This window comes from Nipponia nippon, unplaced genomic scaffold (genome assembly GCF_047370975.1).
Source record: "Nipponia nippon isolate SJK-2023a ecotype South Korea unplaced genomic scaffold, ASM4737097v1 scaffold_18, whole genome shotgun sequence".
NCBI classification, from domain to species: Eukaryota; Metazoa; Chordata; class Aves; order Pelecaniformes; family Threskiornithidae; genus Nipponia; species Nipponia nippon.
The window spans coordinates 1430207-1450949 of record NW_028262334.1 but is presented as its reverse complement, the minus strand read 5'-3'; the positions used below and the strand labels follow the sequence as shown (position 1 = coordinate 1450949).

General features: G+C 45.4%; 1 protein-coding gene across 1 annotated transcript in view; it reads left to right on the top strand.

Moving 5' to 3' along the window:
• Positions 1-462: 462 nt before the first annotated feature.
• The window catches only part of GRK3 (G protein-coupled receptor kinase 3), a 78959-nt gene continuing 58678 nt past the window's right edge, over positions 463-20743 (top strand). Inside the window, exons 1-2 of the mRNA XM_087754472.1 lie at positions 463-812; positions 18530-18606. Of these exons, the coding sequence (XP_087610598.1) occupies positions 700-812; positions 18530-18606 (190 nt within the window). The 5' untranslated portion in view covers positions 463-699. The remainder of the gene's footprint in view (positions 813-18529; positions 18607-20743) is intronic.

Here is a 20743-nt window from a genome sequence, read left to right as displayed (position 1 = left end):
GCGGACCCCGGCGGCGGCGGCCGCCCCCTCCCCGGGATCCCCGCGGGCGTCCCCGGCGGCTCCCCCCCTGCTCCGGCCCCGCCGCGCCGGCGGCCGAATCCAGGTCCGGATTTTTGCAGGCGCCGCCGCGCCGCAGCCCCTCCGGCCGCGCCGCCGCCGGGCAGCCCCTCCGGCCGCGCCGCCCGCCCGTGGCCGCCGAGCCCCGCGGCCGCTCTCCGACCTGCCCGCCCGGCGCCGCGGGGGCCGCGTAGGCTGCGAGCCGCGGGGGCCGCGCCGGGCCGCCCTGCCGCCGCCATGGGCCCGGCGGGGGCGGCCGAGCGCTGAGGGGCGGCGCGGGCGGGGGGCGCTGCGGCCCGGCCCGGCCCGGCCCGGCGGGGGCGGCGCACGGCCGCGGGGGGGGGGTTCCCGCCCGCCCGCCGCGGCGGCCGCGGGCTGAGGGCGCGCAGGGCCGGCGGCGAGCCCCGGGCGCGGAGGGCGGGGAGGCGGCCGCTGCCCCCCCCGCGCTCGCTCGCACACACACACGCGCCCCGCACACACGCAGACGCGCACCCGGGAGGCGCTCGGCGACACCGGCGGAGGGGGAGCCGCCGCCGCCGCCGCCCGCCTCGCCCGGCCGCCCGCCCGCCGCCAACCCCCCGCCTCGGGGGCGGCTGCCCCCGGCGGAGCCTCCATCTGCAGCCCGGCGGCGGGAGCGGGAACATGGCGGACCTGGAGGCGGTGCTGGCCGATGTCAGCTACCTGATGGCGATGGAGAAGAGCAAGAGCACCCCGGCGGCCAGGGCCAGCAAGAAGATCACCCTGCCCGAGCCCAGGTACCGCCCGGCCCGGCCCCGGCCGCTGCCCGGCCCCGGCCCCTGCCCGGCGGCCTCCCCGCTCCCTGCCCCTCCGCGGTGCTGAACATAACGGTCCGGTGGCGGCGGGGCCTCCCGCCGTGCCCGGGCCCCCCGCGGCCTCCGGGGGTGCGGGCGGTCGGGTCGGGGCGGGCTGGCGGCGCAGCGCCCGGCGGCGCGGCCGGAGCAGGCGGTGGGGTCGGGGGGGATGCGTTTATTTGAAACAACTTCTGCAGGCGTTTCTCGGTAGGTAGAGATGCGGAGAAGCCCGCTTCTCCCGGGGGAAAAAAAAAAAAAAAACCCACCACCACGGTTCGGGTGTTTATTTGGTCCTAAACTTGATGCTTCATCCGGTGGGTGAGAGATTCTTGAAGTGGTGAGCTAAATAAAATGGTAAACCCAAACTGAATCATTCTCACTGTTTTATTCTGCAGAGCTCTTTTTTGGTGATGCTTCAGGAGGTTTGACAACAGAGCAGGGAGATGTGGGGAGGGAGGACAGACTCGGGAGAGAGGTTTTCTCTTAGCGAGCGGCTGATGGAGCAGAGGTGCTGTACAGCAATGAACTAGAGCAGGTCTCGGGCTGGCGGCCGGCTCCATCGCTGTGGGTTTCCACGGGTCTCGCCGGGTGAGCGGACGGGTGCCGTGACATAGCTGAGGTCGTTTTCTTAGGCTTTGGTGGTAAAAGCAGCTTTTCTTCTGAATGACAGTCCCTGGTTATGCAGGCGTTATAAAATCACCTGAGCATCGCTTATTTATTGCTGAAATTAAAAGTAAGCCTTCCCTCTCTGTCATGGCTCTGTGTATATATATTTAAAATGAAGATGTAGCCAGCAAACAAAATGTTGCAACAGGAAAAACATCTAAACCAAAATTTACTGCAAGATGTGTAGGCAGTTTGCAAGCCTACTGGTGGCCTAGCCTAGCTGTCTGCCATGAACGAGAGATCGCTGAAGCCCTCTTCTCACTTGTTCACTCATTTTTCTGCCTGAATTCTGGGTAGCGCAGTGAGGCTGCAGAGCAGGGGAAGGTGAGGGGCACGGGGGTGCCCAGCCCATGTTAATCCCCCTTGCAGAGGCAGTGAAACCTCAGATAAAGAAGTTTGGCAGTCGTTTTTAAGGTCCAGTTGAGGATGGCTTGCTGGCCAGACAAAGGTGCCTGTTTTTGTCCTGGTATGTGGAAACACTTATAAAAATAATGTCCATAAAATTTAGCCTAAAGTGAGGTGCAGTGTGCTTTATTGGGAGGGCTGGTAGCTTTACGTTTATCAGTGCTCTGGTTGCATCTGTTACTGTCCTTAGTGTCGGTGCTGTGCAGCGGTGCTCCCTGTTTGCAACAGGGACGTGACCCCTCTAGGGAGGGGGAAGGTGGGGATGCGGAGAGCGTGAAGGGGTCCTTCCAAGGCCCTGAGAAATAACAGTACCCTTGGTGCTTGTGGGGAGGCTCAAGAGCCGCTGCCTGGACCAAAATCCCCTTGTGCAAAGCGTGGCGCCAGCCTCGTAGCATAGCACGAGGCCTGAAGAACCTGCGGTGTACTGCTCTCCTTCTCCAGGATTTGCATTTTGTCGATGTTTGGTAGTTTCCCTGAGCTTGGAGAGATGGTTCACCCGCGTTCGGCTCGGTGGGGTGGGGAAACGGCAGCCAGGTGCAAGAGCAAGTTTGGCAGAGGAGGAGGAGGAAAGGTGAAGGGTTAGGTGGCTGAAATGCCTCCCTCCTAGAGCTGCGTGTGGAAGAACCTGTTTGCAGATTACGTGAAATATTAAAGGGAAAAGATTGTTTGCCATCCCCCCCCGGAGTGTCACGCTCTGAGGAAGGCGAGAGGCCTCGAGCGAGAGAGAGGTTAGCAGCTGTCAGCGGTGCCAGGGTGCCGTGGGACGGGGGACGTGTAAGGCGGCTCGGCAGATGAATGAGAGGAAGCGTGGACATAAATGAGAACAGAGACTTACCTAAGCCTGGGACCACAAACGGCTCTAGGTTGCTTGAAATGACTGAACTTCTCAGCTTCTAACTGAAACCAGGGATTTCCTTATACAGTAGGAAATTGTGACCGTTATTCTGGTGTCAGATGTCTTCATGCTGGTTTCTAGTTGGTTTTTTTCGATCCCTCTCATTAAAACAGACATGGCATGTTCGGTATACTTAAATATTCTGTATCACTGGCAAAGTGATTCATTTAAAATTATATAAATCGGCTGGTTAAATGCAGGTTGATATAGTAACAGTCAAAAAAACCCACAACACACAAAGTCCTGTCTTATATGAGTTTGAAATCAAACAATTTTTCCAAATTTTTTTTTTATTTCTCTGTGTGTGTGTGTGTGTGAGAGCAGCTCCTCGGAGGAGCATGAGCACAGCTTTGTAGCGCCGGGCTGCGAGCAGCCGTCGTCGTGTTCGGCTGTCACTGGGACCGATAGCAGGAAGGTCACTGGAATATCACATCCACGCTTGAAAATAAATGTCTCTGCCTTATTGCTGCCTTCTTCTCGCAGGAATGCGTTCGCTGTCAGTTTATCTCTGGCGGGCAACCACTGCCCAGCGATGGAGTCCGGCGCTGCTGACGTTATCTCCTCAAGAAATATTACAAAGGTTTTACCCCCCTATTACAATTTATCTCTTTGCTGGAGCCTGGTACACCTGTCAGCACCGGTTTATCTTTCTGAGATAAGACTGACACTAAATGAAATAACCGAGTTTACTGTAATGCAAATTTGAGGGGGCTTCCTGTTTACAAGGAAATAGCTGTAGTGCAGGCAGAATAAATTCCAAGGCTGCAGGCCAAGGCTTAGCAGCAAATAAACTACGAGGGTGAAGAGTTTATTGGCCGTGGGGCTGATTATTGCTGAGTTTACATGAAGCATCCTCAGACTGTTTTTGTACCGAAATCGTTAAATATCACCATTTGGGAAGAAAGAGGACAGAAAACGCTAATGAGAGAAGAGCGCCTAGGGAAGAGGCTTAGTGTGTTTTTGTTTTTTTAAAACACCAAAACAAAACAACCCTTTTTCCATCCTCTGTCATCTGCTTTTCCTTCCCTTCTGCGTTTCCTCCTTTCGTTCCTAAGAGCCTTGCCAAGAACTGGGAAAGCTGCGATATCTTTTAGTTTTACATTGTTTCTCAAAAGCCTGTTCTGCGGGTAGATTCGCATGGGTGGACAGAAGGGCTGTCAAAGGCAGAGTGACCTGCAGAAATAGGACCTAAAATGGGAAAGAAGACATACCTATTGCGATATGAGCAAATATGAAAACATAATCTTTTTCTACAGAATTACCGTCAAATATTTTGAGTTTGGGGGGAAAGTAGTAAATTAACTGCACTCTTAATTTTTTAGGCTATTCAGCAGGCTTCTGAAGTTTTTCCCTTTGCCATGTAAATTTTGAATTTCCCTTATTTTGGTCAAAGGGAGTGGAAGAACACTATGTAACAGCTCTCTTTATTTGCCAGCAGCTTCTTCTGTTTTGACTAAAAGATTTGCATAATGTGAAGTTGAGAAAAATAGTCCAGGAAATCAGGTAACTGGAATCACAGAGGGTGCAGGGCTTGCAGAGGGCTTGCACACAGCACTGCTGTCCTCGCACAGGCTGCGGCCTCGCCAGGAAAGTTAACGTTAAAGCTTCCTTACTATAAACATCACATAAGCTTAGGGTGCTTTTGGTGTACAAATACCAAGGGCATGGTAACAAAACATAGCACGGGTCTGCCCAGGCTTCTCTCCTCTTTCTCTTGCTGCAGTTGTAGATGTTTCTCATCTCATCTTTCTTTTTCTAACCTGCTTATTTCAGTAATTACCTCCCTTTCAAGTTAATTCTTATTTTTCTCCCAGCCTTTTTCTTTGGTCTCCTACCTTCCTCTGAATCCTACCCCTCTAGGGAGGGAAAAAAGGCATGTTTCAGTCACTTATTTCTTAAAAATCAGACTTTTGACATTACATTTTTCCTCAGTTATCATTCCATCTTCACTTTACCTCTGGAGATGAAGACTAGCGCAGTGGTACCCCAGCTGCTTCTCACCAGGACAGTTTAGTCTGTGATGTGCTCTTTGCTTTCTTCCCTGGTATTCAAACTAACTTGTTTAAAACACTAATTGAGGTTCATTGGTTGCTGTTTCTTTTCCAGTTCCATCCTGAGCTATTTGTGATTTGCTTTCTTCCTGTTACAGTGCTGAATATTGGCGAAACCCAAGCGACATCTCCCGCTAGGAGTTAAGCATCATTACTCTGTCCTGTATTGCTTCTGCTTTTTCAATTTTGTTCTTGGCATTTCTATACTCTTTCTCTGAATTTCAGTTGTTTCTTTGATGTGTCCTTCAGCATGTTTGTGTACCTTTTGAAACTTGTGTAACATCTCTAAGTTACAGGCTAAAACTCCTCCGTCTCTCTGCTGTCAGTCTCGATTACTTTGCGGGTATTTTCTCTGGCTTTGTTCAGTGCCTTCTTGTTGTGCTTATTCATTTAGAGTGCTGTCTCGAAGAAAAATCTTCCTGACAATTGTCTGTGTAGTTTTTGTATTTGTTTCTATTACGATGTCGTCCCTTTGCATCTTTCTAGGTGCTTCTTTGTTGCTTCAAGCATAGCGTTCAGTTCTGGGCTTCTGCAGGTAGCGCTCAACTCACCGAACATCTCTTGCTCAATGTCATGGTGTTGAAAACTACTGCAGCTGGCTGGTGCTGCCAGCTCCCGTCATTGCCCTGCGTAAGTTGGGAGGCACTGCCTGCTTCGGTCCGTGCCGTTCGTTGCCATCAGGTCTACAAAACTCCTCCCCTGAATCCCTCATTAAAACACTCTTTTGTTGTGAAGCTTAGGAAGTTTGACTGCGCTGATTCCGCCAGCGCTCGCTGTGTTGATGCAGGGTTTGTCACGTTTACTGGTGGTGTTTCCTGCCGGTGCCCCTGTCCGTTTGCGTTCCCTTGTCTCCGGTGGCAAGCGTGGGACCTGGGATGCCTTTTTGTGTTGTTGGGCCAAGGCACAGCGCGGCAGGGTCTAACAGTTTCTCATCAGTGATGTCAATAGCAAAAAACCCTACTTTATATGTGGTTTGTTTAGAGAATGTAGTGGCTCCAGGAAGCCTTGTCCTATATTACGCTTCTTCCTCACTATCTGAATGCAGATGGTAGAAACCTTCAAAAGTACTGTTTTCAGAAAAAAAGTAGGCCCAGATTTTTCAAAGGCTTATGCATACACTGGGCTTTGCACAGAAATGGTGGCAATGATTGCAAAATTAAATAGGAGATGATACAGAGGATTAAGGATCTAACGGTTAATTCAGATGAATTTGTGTCGCGGTAACTTCAGCTCTGTGAGGTGGTGGTACTTTATTGAAGCTTGTTCCATCTGCTTGTATCAATAATGACTGTAAATTATTTTAGCAGAACTTCTTAAGCTTGGCTGTCTAAAATTTCAAAACAGTTTAGGTTTTTGTTTGACATTTATGATTTTTTTAGTGTCTTGCAATATTGTTTCTTGGTATTTTTATACCATTTCCAGTACTTCCTAAAAATTGAATTGAAAAATTTGAAGTAAGTAATTGAAACCAGCATGCAGGACACCCAGACTGTTCAAAATGGTTTCATCGACATGTAATCTGTGAAACTGCAGAAGGAAAAAGGATTCCAAATGAAATGGTTTTATAAACTTACTTACTATTTTGCAGCTATACTGTATTGCACTGAGTTGAACGTCTAAGCACAGAGTAAAGGAAGCAAAGCTTGGTGAGAGCGAAAGATGGCTGAATACGTGGTGTACAGCAGGCAGGTGCTCTGAGAACTAGGCTAAGTGCTGTAGGTGAACCTGAAGTACGTCTGTGTAGGAGGCAAGTAGCGTGGACTTGTACTTCTCAAGGTCAGAGCGTCCCCGTTAAACGGAGCATCTCATAGTTCACTGGGCACTTTCGTGAAGTGGGTAGTAAACTACTTGAATGGATGCGTGCCATGTTCCTGTGCTTCCAAAAGCATTGCCATCTAGTAGGTGCAACTAATATTTCTGAGATGGTGAATGTCTTCTCATTTCAGTGAGACAGCAGGGCATCTGCCCGTTTTTCAAGTGCTAAAAATACCTGTGAGAGTGCTTTTGAGACACTTGAGCATGCCTTTTGTCCCCCTGCCCCCCAAGTGACAGCGCTGTTCAGTGGGATATCCAGAGAGCAGTGCGAGCGCACTGTGCTTGCCCATCACGCTTGAGTGATATGTCCTAGACTAGCCCTCTATTTTTTTATTTCCTTACTTAAAGTATCGAATTATTATTGACGATTATGGCCAAGAAAGCTGTTGTTCGTTTAGTTTAGTGCAATTCACAGTAATGTATATGTTTCAAAGGTCAGTTCACATGTTCAGGAATGATGAAGTATGTAGACTGAAGCTCATATCTTATGTTACTTGGGTGAAAAGGCGTGCTTGAATATTCATATGGTAGCTGTTTGAGGAGGGGGAAAAAACTTGTTTTTTTCTGAACTAGCATTACAAGAGAGACTGAACATTCGTGTTTTTATTGTGGAATAGCTTAGTCCTGCTCAGGGTGAGTGTAGATGACAGAGTAGTGAAATTTTGTTTAGAAATTCAGCCCCCTAACTTTGCTGTCAGTAGAAGTGTGTGGTTGAGAAGGTAGTAAAAAGCTGGCTTTCTGAAAATAGTTTAGTATACATACGGAAAGCTGGGGCTGCTAACAAAGTGTACTTGCTTTTTATCTCAAGTTAGCTTTGTAGTACAGTACTTCTTTAGCATGCTTTAGGGATGGATATGGACTGTCAGTGTAGGAGCCTGTATAGGAGGGCTCCTGCTTGCTGCGGATGCTGCTCCCCATGCCAGCTGGGTGTTCAGGTCGTTATTTGTTGTAACTGCAGTGTCTGATACCTTAATAAAGGACAGGCCTATACAGAAGAGCATGGGAAGACGAAGGTCCTGTTGCAAAGCTCTTGCAGCTTTAATAGACAAGAAACGAGAGTCTGGAAGAAGGGCACTGTTGTTACCTGTATTGTACAGATCAGAAGCCAAGCCAATTAGAAAATAAATGATGTACCTTTGTTCACACACAGGACGTTTGGCAGATGCAGGGGTTGAAGTTAGATTTTCTGAGCTTCAGATAAGTGGTGGAGGCCCAGGACTGTCCCAGCTTCTAAGCATACATTACTTGGAGCATCTTGGCACGGGAAAGACAGATCTGGCCTTAAGAGAGATGTTCCAATTAGTTCTCCTGTGGGGATGCTTATAAGGCTGAAGCTTATGTTTTGAAACATAGACCTTCCCTCGGGTGTCATTACCTTAATTAAGAAAAAAGGTAAATGAGGGTGACGTGGGAAGAGATCAGTGTGCAGACTTCTGTTACTGTGCTAAAAACAGAGGGATGTTTCTAGGGGTGTTTTTGGGGAAAGGTTCCATAATGCGATGTTGCATTATAGGTGTAATGCATCTGCATGATCCCGTGCGGAGCCGGTGCCTGGTGCGGATGGGCTGCGGGCGCTGCTGCTGCTGCTGGGACCCGCCGGGAGCAGCGGCCAGGGCTGGGTGCATCAACTGGAGAGAGCTCGGTGGAGCTGCGGCACACAGAGCACGCTTGGTGTTTCTAGTGGGAGATATGTACAGGCAGATTTGTCTTTTCAGTAAAATTGAAGCTTATAGCTTTTACTCCTTTTATAGGTATGACGGCTTTTCAGTGCCTGGACTTTCCCATGTGAAATGTTTTTAGCAAAGCGCTGGAACTATAACATCAGGAAATGAACGTATGCAGCTCTTGGTTTCTGTTCTGGTGAAATCATGTGGAATGACCTGGTTTAATCTTCTTGTCAATAATAGCATTTTTTTGGTGATTAATAAAATTAGAGAAAAGTCTATCAGGAGCCGTCAGGTCCAGGTGCATAAACCGAATCACATAATTTAATTGAACTAAATTGGTGTAAAAGCAGCAGTTTCTAGCTTTAGAAAATACAGCTGTTTTCTGCAGAAAGAGCTTCACCCCATGCTTACTAGTTTCTCCAAGAAAATCATTCCAATACTGAATAAACACCTATATAAATATGCCTTGCATAAATAAATAAAAATTTCTGGGAGTGTTAGGAGAAACCGCTTCCATATAGAGACCCTCCAGTCCCCTTCCAGTGTGCCAGGAATTTGTCCTGTCGGCATGCGTCGTGTCCTATTGAGAAAGGAACTGGGGAAAAGACAGATTTCTCAGGATCTGGTAGAGCTGTGCAAATCAAACGCCAACAGAAATTCAGTCCAGCTGATGGAGCGTGTTTGCGGTGCACCGCACCAGACAAGCACCACCTGCACTCCGGCCTCCCCGCACCTCACCGCAGCCTTGGGGGCTCCGCGGGGACGCGGGCTGCAGAAGCTCCGTATGGAGCTGGGAACGGATGGGTGCACCTCACCCATGAGGAGCTGCTACCTCTGCTTGAGGTGCAGATGAGAAAAGAGCTCCCAGTAGCTTCTGCATCCTCCCAGAAAATAAAAAGTGCTGGGGAACCCAATAAAATACTCAATGCCTCAGACCTTAGAGGAAGACGCCCCTCTCCCGAGGGGCCGAGCGCAGAATGCAGCCTCCGTGCGACAGCGCTGTGGGTGCTACTTGGCTGCTACTCTATTTACCACATTTCTGTCTTAATTTCAGAAGGGAAAGCAAGCTCTGTGAAATACAAGTCCTCGTTAAGCTGAACTTTAAATGAAAAGAAGACAAAACGTGGGTAGGCGTTTTACCCTTGAGGCCTTAAGCATCTGGTAAAATAAGCCTGGCTGCACCATGAGCAGACCTGGTCAGGAAGGAGTTTGGTTCGGGCAGCTGCAGTTTGTTGGCTACCCTTCAGCGTTTTGGCTTTCCTGGCTTTGATTCCCAGCCCTCGGCGGGTTGTAAGGATAGCCGAGGTAGTGCCTCCGAGGTGACTTTCCTTTCTGAGCCTTCTCATCGTTTTGCTGGGTTTCTTAAGTCTCCAGCCTGGCTTTCCCATGTCCCCATCACATCCTCTTCATTTTCACATTTAAGCGATTCTGTGTCTCTCTGCATCAGTCCTCTGATTTTTTATTTTATTTTTTTTTTTACCCCAGACCTTCCCATTCTTCTTTCCAAATTGTTCTAATGAGTACGGTTACTTTGTTCACATCTCCCTTACTTCTGGGACCTTAACTGCCAGGTTAAAACACGCAACGAGAAGCAAAAAATCAATGAAGACAATTTTACGCTTCTTTTTTTTGTTTTGCTTGAGGAGAGTCGCTGCTGTGGTGTTTGGGATGGAAGGCTCTGGAGGGATGCTTGCCTGTTCAAAGGGGGTAGTTTCCTCGGGGGGAGAAAAAATAGGGGAACCTTTCTGTAGCTTAAACTTGTTGTTTAAAAGAGTTCTGAGAAGATCTGATTCTTTGGCCAAATATTTCCTAACAGTTTTCAATTTTGATATCAATCTTGCATTGCTAAACCTTTCAAACGCACTTTTATAAAGAAAAAAAAAAGTTTTGGCTGTAATGGCTGTGTGCCATTCTGCCGTTGTTTTGAATTGGACTTGTTGACCCTGTCATGCTTCCAGTTCAAAGACCTTTGGAGCAGGATCTTTAATTTTAGCAACTTTATGATGGATTTGGAGAGTGCAAATAAACATTTAAGTCTCTGTAAAATTGCATCCTGAGACTATAAATGAATAAATAAATCACAGGTGAATGTGGTGTGTTTCAGTCAACGTTGGCCGTAGTTCTTGGTAGCTCAGTTAATGTTTATACTTGCATGCTACTTTTAAAGAAAGTTCTAAACATTTTATAGATATGGAAAGATTTAAAACAATTGGCATGTCTTCAGTAATTTTGTACTTGTTTTTAAAAAAAATTATGATTGATGAATTACTTAATCGCAGTAGGAGCCAGGAGATGTGATTTTGCTCCGATTTCTGTTTCTTGTAATTTCTCAGTAGCAGCGTTCTGGTGGAAGGGCAAGTCCTTGACATTACAATTCAGTGTAATTATTCTTGAAAAATTCATGTACTTAGAAGCTTTTATATTCGTTTCGGATTTCAGCGGTGATAATGCAAATGATCCTCAAGGAACATGAGGATAGTGCGTATTTTGAAATGGTAGCTACATAGCTATTGCTTTTGGCTCCCTTCTTGTAAACTTTCTCCATTAATATCATTTGCATAAGTGAAGCTGCTTCGTCTCCTGGATGAGATGCACGCACCAGAGGGGGGTTGTGGGAAAGTGTTGCTGAGCTTTAATCCCTTCCATTGCAAACAGGGTTCTTGGGTGGAATATGCTGTTAATCATCCTTGATAATTATAAGAGCGTTAGTTCACTGCAGTGAAATGACTTGGCAGTGGGCTTAGCATAAACTTTAGAGTGTGTGCAAAGGCAGAAAATGGGATAGAAATGGGTGAACGTGGGATAGAAAATGGCAGAACCCTGTCCTTGTCCTGCGTGCCAGCCCGTGCAAGAGCAACTGGGATTTGCTCTGCGTCGCCGTTGCTGCGCGTAGGGATGCACCCAGCTGGGCTGTGTGGGCACGGCTGTGGATGGGCCGTGGTTATGGAGAGAAATGAAACTGCTGGGTTTCACTCATTCCTACTTTATTTGTCAGCTGATGAGGCGAAGAGTTGAATGAGCATGTGCACTAATTAAGGTAGCACCACTGATCACTTTTATTTCTCTGTTAAATAATGAAGTCAGTTGGATGTTACATTGCTGTCAGGGATTTTCTAGTAATATTATAGGATGCTCAAAAGTAAAAGAATAAAAGAAATAAATTTTTTTCCATGTTATTTCGTTGTTGTCCAAAAATGTTTTTTCACAGTCTTCTAATGATTTGTTTCCTCTTCAAATATGGAATTTTACAAGTAATAGATAAATATATCAGATGAGATGGTCTAAGGGTCCTTTGTTTGTATTAAGGGTCTAAGGGTCCCTTTATGTGCTGGGAATTTACTTGCCCCATTAATTGCTCAAACAAAAGTTGCAATGTGTAAAATACCTTTTACAGCATCTGAGAACAAAATCATTTGGAGAAGTATTAACTTCTGCTGAACTTTGAGCTGGCTGCAAGTCTGAGAGGAAGCAAAATGAAATGGATTGAATGGTTTGCTATATGTTTGCTATTTTTTATCTTTTATATAGGAGGGAAGCTAATTCTTTTTTACTGGTTGCATCAAGGGTCTGCCCTTCGCTTTCACCCCCAAAGTGGAGCATTAAGCTGACCTGGGGGCTGGGATCCAGTGACTCGTTGCAGTTTGCAGTCTCGTTCAAGGGGAATTTTCTGTTCAGTTGGAGAGGTACTTCATGCCAGTGATGAACATACTACAAGAAAATAATAGCGTCATTAGTTATCCGTCACACAGATTTACTCTTTATGTTGAGATATTTCTTTCCTTCTCCCTGTTGTCCTCTGTTATGTGACTTGTTTCCTTTCCTACTCTGCAAAACCTTAGTAAAAACACTTTTAAGGAGAAACTGTATTATTAATGGTGCATTGGTATTATTATACTTCAGACTTGCAGATTTTCATCTCATTTGAAATTGGGTCTAAGCGGGCTTAGTTATTTTCTGACTGCAGGCAAGCTCAGGTCTTTGTGGGCTTTGTGAGACTCCCCTGTGTCTGCGGGCTGGTGCGTTTGTGCAGAATGAGAAGGGAAAGAGGAAAGTAGAGGTGAAAGCTGGATGGGATGAGGGGACGTGATAAATACGGTGCGGGAAGCGAGGTGAGAACAGGCTGAGACAGGGATGTGAAAGAGGGAAATAGGGAGTGATAACAAGAAGGGAGAGGAGAAAGCAGACAAGAATAAATGGAAGGTGACTGTCCAGCGTGGAAACGGGATGCTCGAAGTGCAGAGAGCGGGGAGGCGGTGATGGGCAGTGCGAAAGGTTGGCAGTCACAGGCAGTGGTAATTTAGTTGCTGAATATCTAGCATTTTCTTGAAATAATTATTAGCATTTGAGTAGTTTTTGGACGTGCCAGGAGCCATCAGGAGCTTAGTGTGCTGGGTGCAGAATGCCCAGCAGAAGGATGGTACCTGCCCTGATGACAAAGAGGAGGAAAAAAAGAAAAAGAGCTTTATTTTGCAGACCGGGGATCCGAGGCAGGTAATGTTGATGACTTGCCCAAGATGATACAGGAAACGTCGGTAGGGTTAAATACTGAACTCCTCTCGGGCCAGGTTCTGTAAAGCTGCCGTTTCATTCTTCTTTTGTTTTTCTGTTCTCCTTTTTATGTTTCAGCTTATAGGTGAATGTATTAGTGAGTGTAACTGTGCATTCTTAATGTAGGTATGATTCTTTAATGCTTGCAGTGAGGCCAAACATTTTTTTCAAGCTATGGTGTGCACGTGTGCATCTGTACGATAGATAATATCCCACAAATGTGAACTCTTAATTGATTTACAAGAAAAAATGATGTGCTTTTATGATAAATAATTAAAAGCTCCTTTAAGATACAGTAGTAAGAAGGCCAATAGTAAGTAGCTTCTTGATCTAGTTCCAGTAGTAAGAGTATGTATACGTATACATACCATTGCATCTTTCTTTACCCTTTCCATTTCCTAGGTGTGAGATGCTTTCAAAAGAACTCCTGCATCATTTACTATAACAAACCTGCAGGGACAAAATCCATGCATCTTTGAAATTAATAGCGGGACTTTTAGGAAATGTCAAAATGAATGCTCTTTATGTTACTCTCCTCCGTAACTTCTAGTTTCTGTATATGCCTGCATCCGTTGCGGTTGTGCTCCTGGCTGCCTGTACTGACTCGGCTGCCTGATGGACTGTTCCTCAGGCTCCGTGGCCTTCCTGCGGGCTGTGCGGTTGCAGATACAGTCGTACACCCAGTGGAAGTTTAATTTCTTCTGATAGGTATGCTTATCGTTGGAGTCACAGAATTTTACTGATCTGTTATGGGGGGGACAGGGCAGCAGAAGTAACTTGCTGTTGGCACTGGCGTGTGGATGAGTGGTGCTCTTGCTGTACACGTCTTTTTCTGTGTTAAAAAGAACATCATGTGCTTTCTTCTCAGTTTTTCAGAAGATGTGCTTTCAAGTAGGCATTTTCCACCTGTACCAACCTTGGCGCTGCGACTGTTCTCTGTGTCCTGTCAAACTGCATGCCGCCATGCATGCCTGTAGACAGTGAGAGCTTTTTAATTACAGAATGTGTTTTAACCTTGAAGGTTGCTTTTCAGTGGATTTCTTTGATGAAGTCTGAAAGACCAGGATGCTGGCTGTAGTACCCAGAGCTTCAAGATGCAGCTTAAAACTCCTTTTAACAGATTCTTCAGCTCACGCTTGTCATAAACCCCTTTTCTGGGGAGGTGGAGGAGCTGACCAGGTTAGAGCGACCTGTGCTGCTCACAAAGTTTATAGTTTGATGACGATGCAGATAGTCATCTTTCCGCCTGCTTCTGGGCAGGCAGCGTGCTCTGAGCTGCTTCACAAGCCTGGTGTTTTTGTTCAGCTCTTTTTTCAAGGGCAGCTTCTCCCGTGGGGTTGCAAGAGATGAGCCCGCTGAGCGCCCGCATCCATGCTGCGGCACCCTGCTGCCCACACCTCTCAACATCAGCGTGAGGCACTGCGTGGGTACCGTTTGCATTGCCAGGGATTGAGATGCTGGTTTTATGTGCGATAAAAAACTCTCCCAAAACTTCTTTACTGTCTCACTGCTACGTTAGCTCTCTCTGACTGACCTCGGCGCGGGTGCTGCTGCGTGCCTGGCCCTGGGGCTGGTGCTTAAATTTGGCCCCGGTTAAACCAGCGAAGAGGTATCCAGAGTCCAAGTTGCATTTCTCACAAGATTTTAAGCCTGACTTTTGATTTCCCCTAAATATACTTGTCCTGTTATTTCAGTTGACTTGTGGTATGTGGACAGCAAACTGAGCGTTTCTGAAATTTTTGTTGTTTGCTATTTTCTTCCTCTCTGAAATAAAAAATATATAGACAAAAGGTTTTGCTACGGTACAGTCAGATATGCTTTTGTTTCTGAAGTCTCCCTGGATTTCATTTTTAGCCAGCTTTTGTTTCTGCTTATTTTGAGTGTTGCTATTAAGGTAGATCATGCTGTGAACTGAGATGAACTTATGCAAAAAGTCCACTTCTCGCATTAGCGCATTGTTTGTGCTGAAAGCATATTTGGGTATGGAAAGCTTTTCAGAAATGGTTACTTCTTTGTGAAATGCAGCTTTTAATCCAGATTGTTTCCGTGGAGGGCAACTAATGATTCAATATACAAAGGCAGAGAGGGAACCTTCCTTCTTGTTTGTGGAATGTGCTAGGCTCCATTTTAAAATTTTCCATCCTTCTGAAGGATATATGGATTCTGCTTCATTGCTGTTGAACTCAGTAGGATTTTTAGCTTTAAATTCCATGTGAGAATTAGAAGGTGATTATTCTGGATAGTCATAATCCACTCTGTGTAATTTATTCCTATTTATTCATATGGATAAGGAGAAATGATTTTGAAGGGGTGAAAGTCTGTTGTTTAGAAGCTGGAATGCAGTGTGGACTCCTGTAGCCTGTGATCATTTTACAGATTTTGTAGCTGCAAAAATGTTTTGTTCCTTTGACGTGTTATCCATCAGACCAGAAGTACTAGATGTCAAGGGAGAGGACGAGAAGCGTTGGAGCGATTTGTTCGTTACACAATCAGAGCGTTTTCCTGGACACTTCAGTCATACGTTAAATTTTTCGTTATCTTCTCCCGTTGTCTAGACTAAGAGATGTTTATGTAATTTCTTGCGGTGCACTTGTTAGAGCAGAGGAAAGCTTTCTTGATGTCATTATTATTAAAAAGGCTTATTACGTTACTAATGGTCTAGCGATCAGTGGGAATGGGACATTGCTGAAGAGTGCTCCGCGGGCAGGTGCTGTGCTCGGTGGCGCTGATGGGCTCGGGTCAACCAGGAGGCAGAGGAGAGGGACGTCTGTGGTCCTTGGTGATGCACACCATGTTCACTTGGAAGCGGTCCTCCTGGGAGCACGGGCAGCCAAGGGGACGGTGTGGTGGGGAGAAGAGGGATGCAGAGGGCAGCAGCCCACGGGCGGGCAGAGCTGCGGGGCTCTCCTAAACCTTCCTGGGCTGAAGGCTGCCGCGTGCCTCCGGCCGTCCCCCCGGTCCTGGCCGCTCTGCTCCACGGCCGAGCGCTGCCCGGGGACGCTGTACGGCTTCTCCTGCCCGCGCTCACCGGTACGTGACAGCGTCAGTACAACTTGGGGGCATTTGGCCACCGATGTGCTAACCTTTTATGGCTTTAAGAGAAGAATTAAGTTTTACAGTCACCATTTTAAACATGTTAAGCTAGGATGCATATTTTTTAAGACCTACCCCTAGGACAGGCGGCCAAATTTTGCAATTCTGTCAATTATATGATAAATTTTATTTTACTACCTTGCTCTTCCCGAATACAGAACATGATCTCTATTTACTGCTTCCTCTTCATTTGAAATCAGTATTTTGTTTAGGTTGTAAAAATACACGGAGAGTAGACTCAGTTTTTAATGAACAAATAAAAAGACTAGCAAGTTCGTCACTGAATAATTTATAGTCTGAAACTTGATTAACAGTGTTTAGCCCTCCCAGTTCTTGTTTAACGTGATGTGGTGGTTAGCCTCCAGAGTTCTCGCTTTGGATCACAGTGTTGATAGATCTGTGTCCCATGTGGGGCTTTGAGATATACATAAAAGCTAGTAATAGAATAATTTCCTGGATCGGGGTTTAGGGCCTTCGAGTTAATTTCTTGGCTTTTGTTATAGACTTTTTTCAGGTCAAGTCACTCAGACTTCATGCCTCAGGTCCTCATTTGAGGAGGAACACAAATACTTTCCTCCCTCGAAGACGATAGAAGAGATGTTTGTTAATATTTGTGAGGTTTTTCAGGCGCTCTGGTGATGGGGTCCTTGCAAGCACACGAGAGGGGCCGGTCTCAGCCCCTCGCAGGGCTCTGCTGCTCATGGTGACCCAAAACTGCACAAGTACGTGTTAATGAAGAGCCTTTAGAGGAAAAATGGATGAGATATAACCACAGTAACCTAGTTTTTCCTCTCCAGAAAATGTTAAAATTTGTCCATGAGAACTGGTCTCTTCTGCTGCGTTTCAGAAGTAGGTTTTTCAGTTTTTTCCCTGGGGTGAAGTAGTTCAGAGTCCGCATTTTACAAGGATTAGGTGTTCAGTCTTACTTCTGCAGAAATGTGAGTGATATTTAACAGTCTTGTTTAGGGCACGAGTACTTTGTACAGGGTATTTGTGGTTATTTTTATAAAAATAAATAGTACATAGGAAAATGTCAATTTTAAAATTGGAAACAGAAAAAGTCTAGTGAAAATTTAACTTAATACTGTGACAGTAGAGTTGTTTTACCAAGGCACAGCACTGCTGGGCTACATTGATTTTAAAATTTATGTACTTGTATTGTTGCCCGTATGAAATTTTTATAGGCATTATATTAAAATGAATATTGAGGTTACTTGACAAATAAAGGAAATCTTTGTTAATGTGGTTTAAATGAGTGATTGTGACATTATAAATTAGGCAAAGTAGATGTTAAGTGCACTGCAGCCAAGCTAGGGGCCTAATGGAGCTTACGTTGGCTCATTTTCTAAGTGATATATAGCAATTGCAGTGTTAACAGCCTGATGTAGCTTTGACTGACTTGTACGTTTATTTTATGTGGTGCAAGCTCAAACCTGATGCAAGAGTGAAGAAACGAAGCGATGACCAGGATGTCCCCTGGGAAGAGCTGTGACCCCAGGGCTCAGCTCGCCCGAGGCAAGGCCAGTCCAGGGCTCCACCTGATATTGCCTCTGTGCTTCTGCCTGTAGGCTCGTCTCTCTGTTTTTGAGGAAAAACACCCAACGTTTGGTGCTCCAGCTCCCTGTGGCAGCCCCGTACTACCCTTCCATTCAACCCACAAATATCTAACGGGGAGAAAAACCCCGCTGGGCAAACCCAAGGAAAGCCTGGGAGCTCTTCTTTGAACTGTTGTGCTCTTGCTTCTGTAGTGGCATGCAGTGAAGGGAACTATGTGCAATCACCGATGGCTTTTTTTTTTTCCCAATTTATTCTCAGTTGCGGCATTTTCAAACCTTATCTAATAAATATAGATTCTTGAAGGGGAATTCTAGCAATGTCACGCTGTGTGATGTAGGCTATTATAGAATCATAGAATACCAGGTTGGAAGGGACTTTGAGGAGATCGTCTGGTCCAACCTTTCTAGCACAATTATTGATATGTTACATATTGATATGTTAAACTTGAAGTGTAAAAGTTATGTCTCTTCTACACTGAATAGGTACTAATATTACTAATATCCTAATATTTACAGTGCAGAAAAGTGATATTTCTTGTGTACCTCAAACTCTTAAGAACCTTTAAAAAAACCCCAAACTTAGAAAAATCACAGTATCGAGACTGCAAGTCTAATTTCAGGCTAGTAAGGTGATGTCTGGAAAGGTATTCATAGGCAAAGATTGAATTTTCATAAAATAATTTGCAACATTGAATTCTGTGAATTCAACAATCTCTCTGTGTTTGTGAGTTGACTACAGACCTGTTGACATTAATGGTTGAACGCTCATGATTTTTAGATAGAGCAGCAGGCTGCCTGTCGTGCTGTGAGCTGATGCAGTGGATGGGCAGTGGTACCTCATTTCGCATGGGTCTTTTACATTGATGTGTCATTTTAGTGATCCTTTTCTCCAAAGTATGTTAAAGGTCTGGTTTAAAAGAAGCAGTTTCAAGTAACTCCTTTTTTTCTTCTTTTCTTCTTTCAGTATCCGCAGTGTTATGCAGAAATACCTTGAGGAAAGGGGTGAATTAACCTTCGACAAGATCTTTCATCAGAAAATTGGTAAGTCACATGAATGTTACACATGTAAATATAAATATAAATGTAAACTATAAAAATAAATATAAATATATAATATATTACATATGCAAGAAATATAATAAAAATAAAAATAAAATGTTACGCATGTAAATATTTTTAAGATTGGCTTGCCTGCCACTTCTCTGTAATGACTGCTGAAAAATCAGTGTTGTAGATGGTCTGAAGAACACTGGAATATGGACAGGACTTAGTCAAACAAAGGTCTTCAATAAAATGAAATGTTGTGAAAGGGAAGAAGATGAAGCAAGGCAATCTGTCAACTTAACTTCATGTTCTGGAAAACTACTGGAAAAATAATTAAATTATATCGAGGAGAAAATTATATTACTTGGTATGGGCTTGTCAACAATATAATGTGTCACATCAGTTAAACTTTTTTTTTTTCTCTGCAGGGGTAATAAGCCTTGTTGATAAAGGGACCAGTAGTAGAAAAGATACCATACATGTTGTCTTGACTGTCTGACTGTTTGCTCTTGCTAGCAACACAGGGAGATGTGGCCTGGGTGAAACTGCTGTGTGCAGGGGGCGAAACTGTTGGGAAAATCGACTCGAGGAACAGTTATCAGTGCTTCCGTGCGAACGTGGAAGGATGTTTCCAGGGAGTTTGCACAAGAGCGTCAGAGATCAGTTACTATGCAGCATTTTAGTTAACAGTGTGAATGCTGGGCTGGAGAACCTCTGTATTCTGCTTGCGTGCTGAGAAAGACGGTAACCATGCGGAGGGCAAGGACAGAATTAGAAAAGATCTCCATAAACTAGAGGAGGGTGAAAAATGCAGTGCTGCTCAGTCAAAACAAGCAGCGTCCTCTACACCTGTGCTGGAGTAATTACACAAATACAGGGTGGAGAACCACTGATCAGGTAGATGTTTTTAATTGACCTGGCTGTTACAGTGAGCCGTAGGTTGTATTGTCTCAGCTAGATCACAGGACTAAATATAAAATCAGGATTGTAGCCAGTGAGGCATGTGAAGTAATCCTCTTTTGGCAGAATAGTGTGTCCATCCTGGCACTGGACTACAAAATATACGTGGACCCGCTGGAAGGAGTCCAGGAAAGAGCAGTGGGAATGAGCAGACCTCACTTAGCAGTCTGCTAAATATGACCTACAAGGAAGTATTGAAATAGGGTGTTATGTCGGCTATGAAAGAGAGAAGTGAGGTTGAACAGTCTTCAAAACCAGAAAAGTTGTTGCAGAAATGATGAGGTTAGTCAATTTTCCAGAGGCTTACCATGTGAATTAAAAAAAAAATCTGGATATGAATAAAACCATTTTAGTAGTAGGATGGGTAGTAAAGCAGGGGAATGGATTTCATGAGGGGCTTGTGAAATCTTTGTCCAGTAGATTTGTGGAGTGGGTTGGCAATGTCTGCTAGGACAGTACAGCTGCTCTTGTCTTGCAAAATGGGGACAAAACCGTAAAACGGGCTGGGAAGACTTGAGGAGCTCAGTGGATCTATTCCTGTCTGAAATACACGGAGGCTGTAATTAACAGTGGAAGCGAACGCCTGAGAGCAAAGCGCTGCTTCGCCCTGGTTCCCGGGGAAGGTGGTGCAATGGGGGCACCTTTGGGCTGGTTGAGCTTTAGCTGGTCTCCCTTCCTGGCTGGAGCAGAAATATCCAGCCCTCCTGGTCTCCTGGAAATGTGCAGCTCAGTAGCTATGAGAATATTCTGGAGTGAGAGTTTTAAATACTGCCAGATTAAATAATAGTCTTGTATAGTATCACAGATTGTCTTTAATCGGTTTCATAGCTTTTTCCAAAGAGGGTTGTTGGAGATGCCAGTCTAAAGTGTGTGTTCATAGAAGTCTGATGGAGCTTTTCATTGTATTACAGTACTTGAAATGTAGTCTGTATCTTTGTGCATAAAAACTAAGACTTTTTATTCTGGCCAAAAATTTTACACTGTAAATGCATGGACAACCTCGTTTGCTTGTGCTGACATCTCTCAGTATGTGCTTCAGTTTAGATGTCTGTGCTGAATCATTAGTATTTTGCTATAGCATGGCAGTTGCAAAATAAGTGGAATTTTAAGCAACCGAACACAGGCTGACTTTAACTGTGTGTTTCTGTTTGGTGACAATGAAATGAAGTAGTCT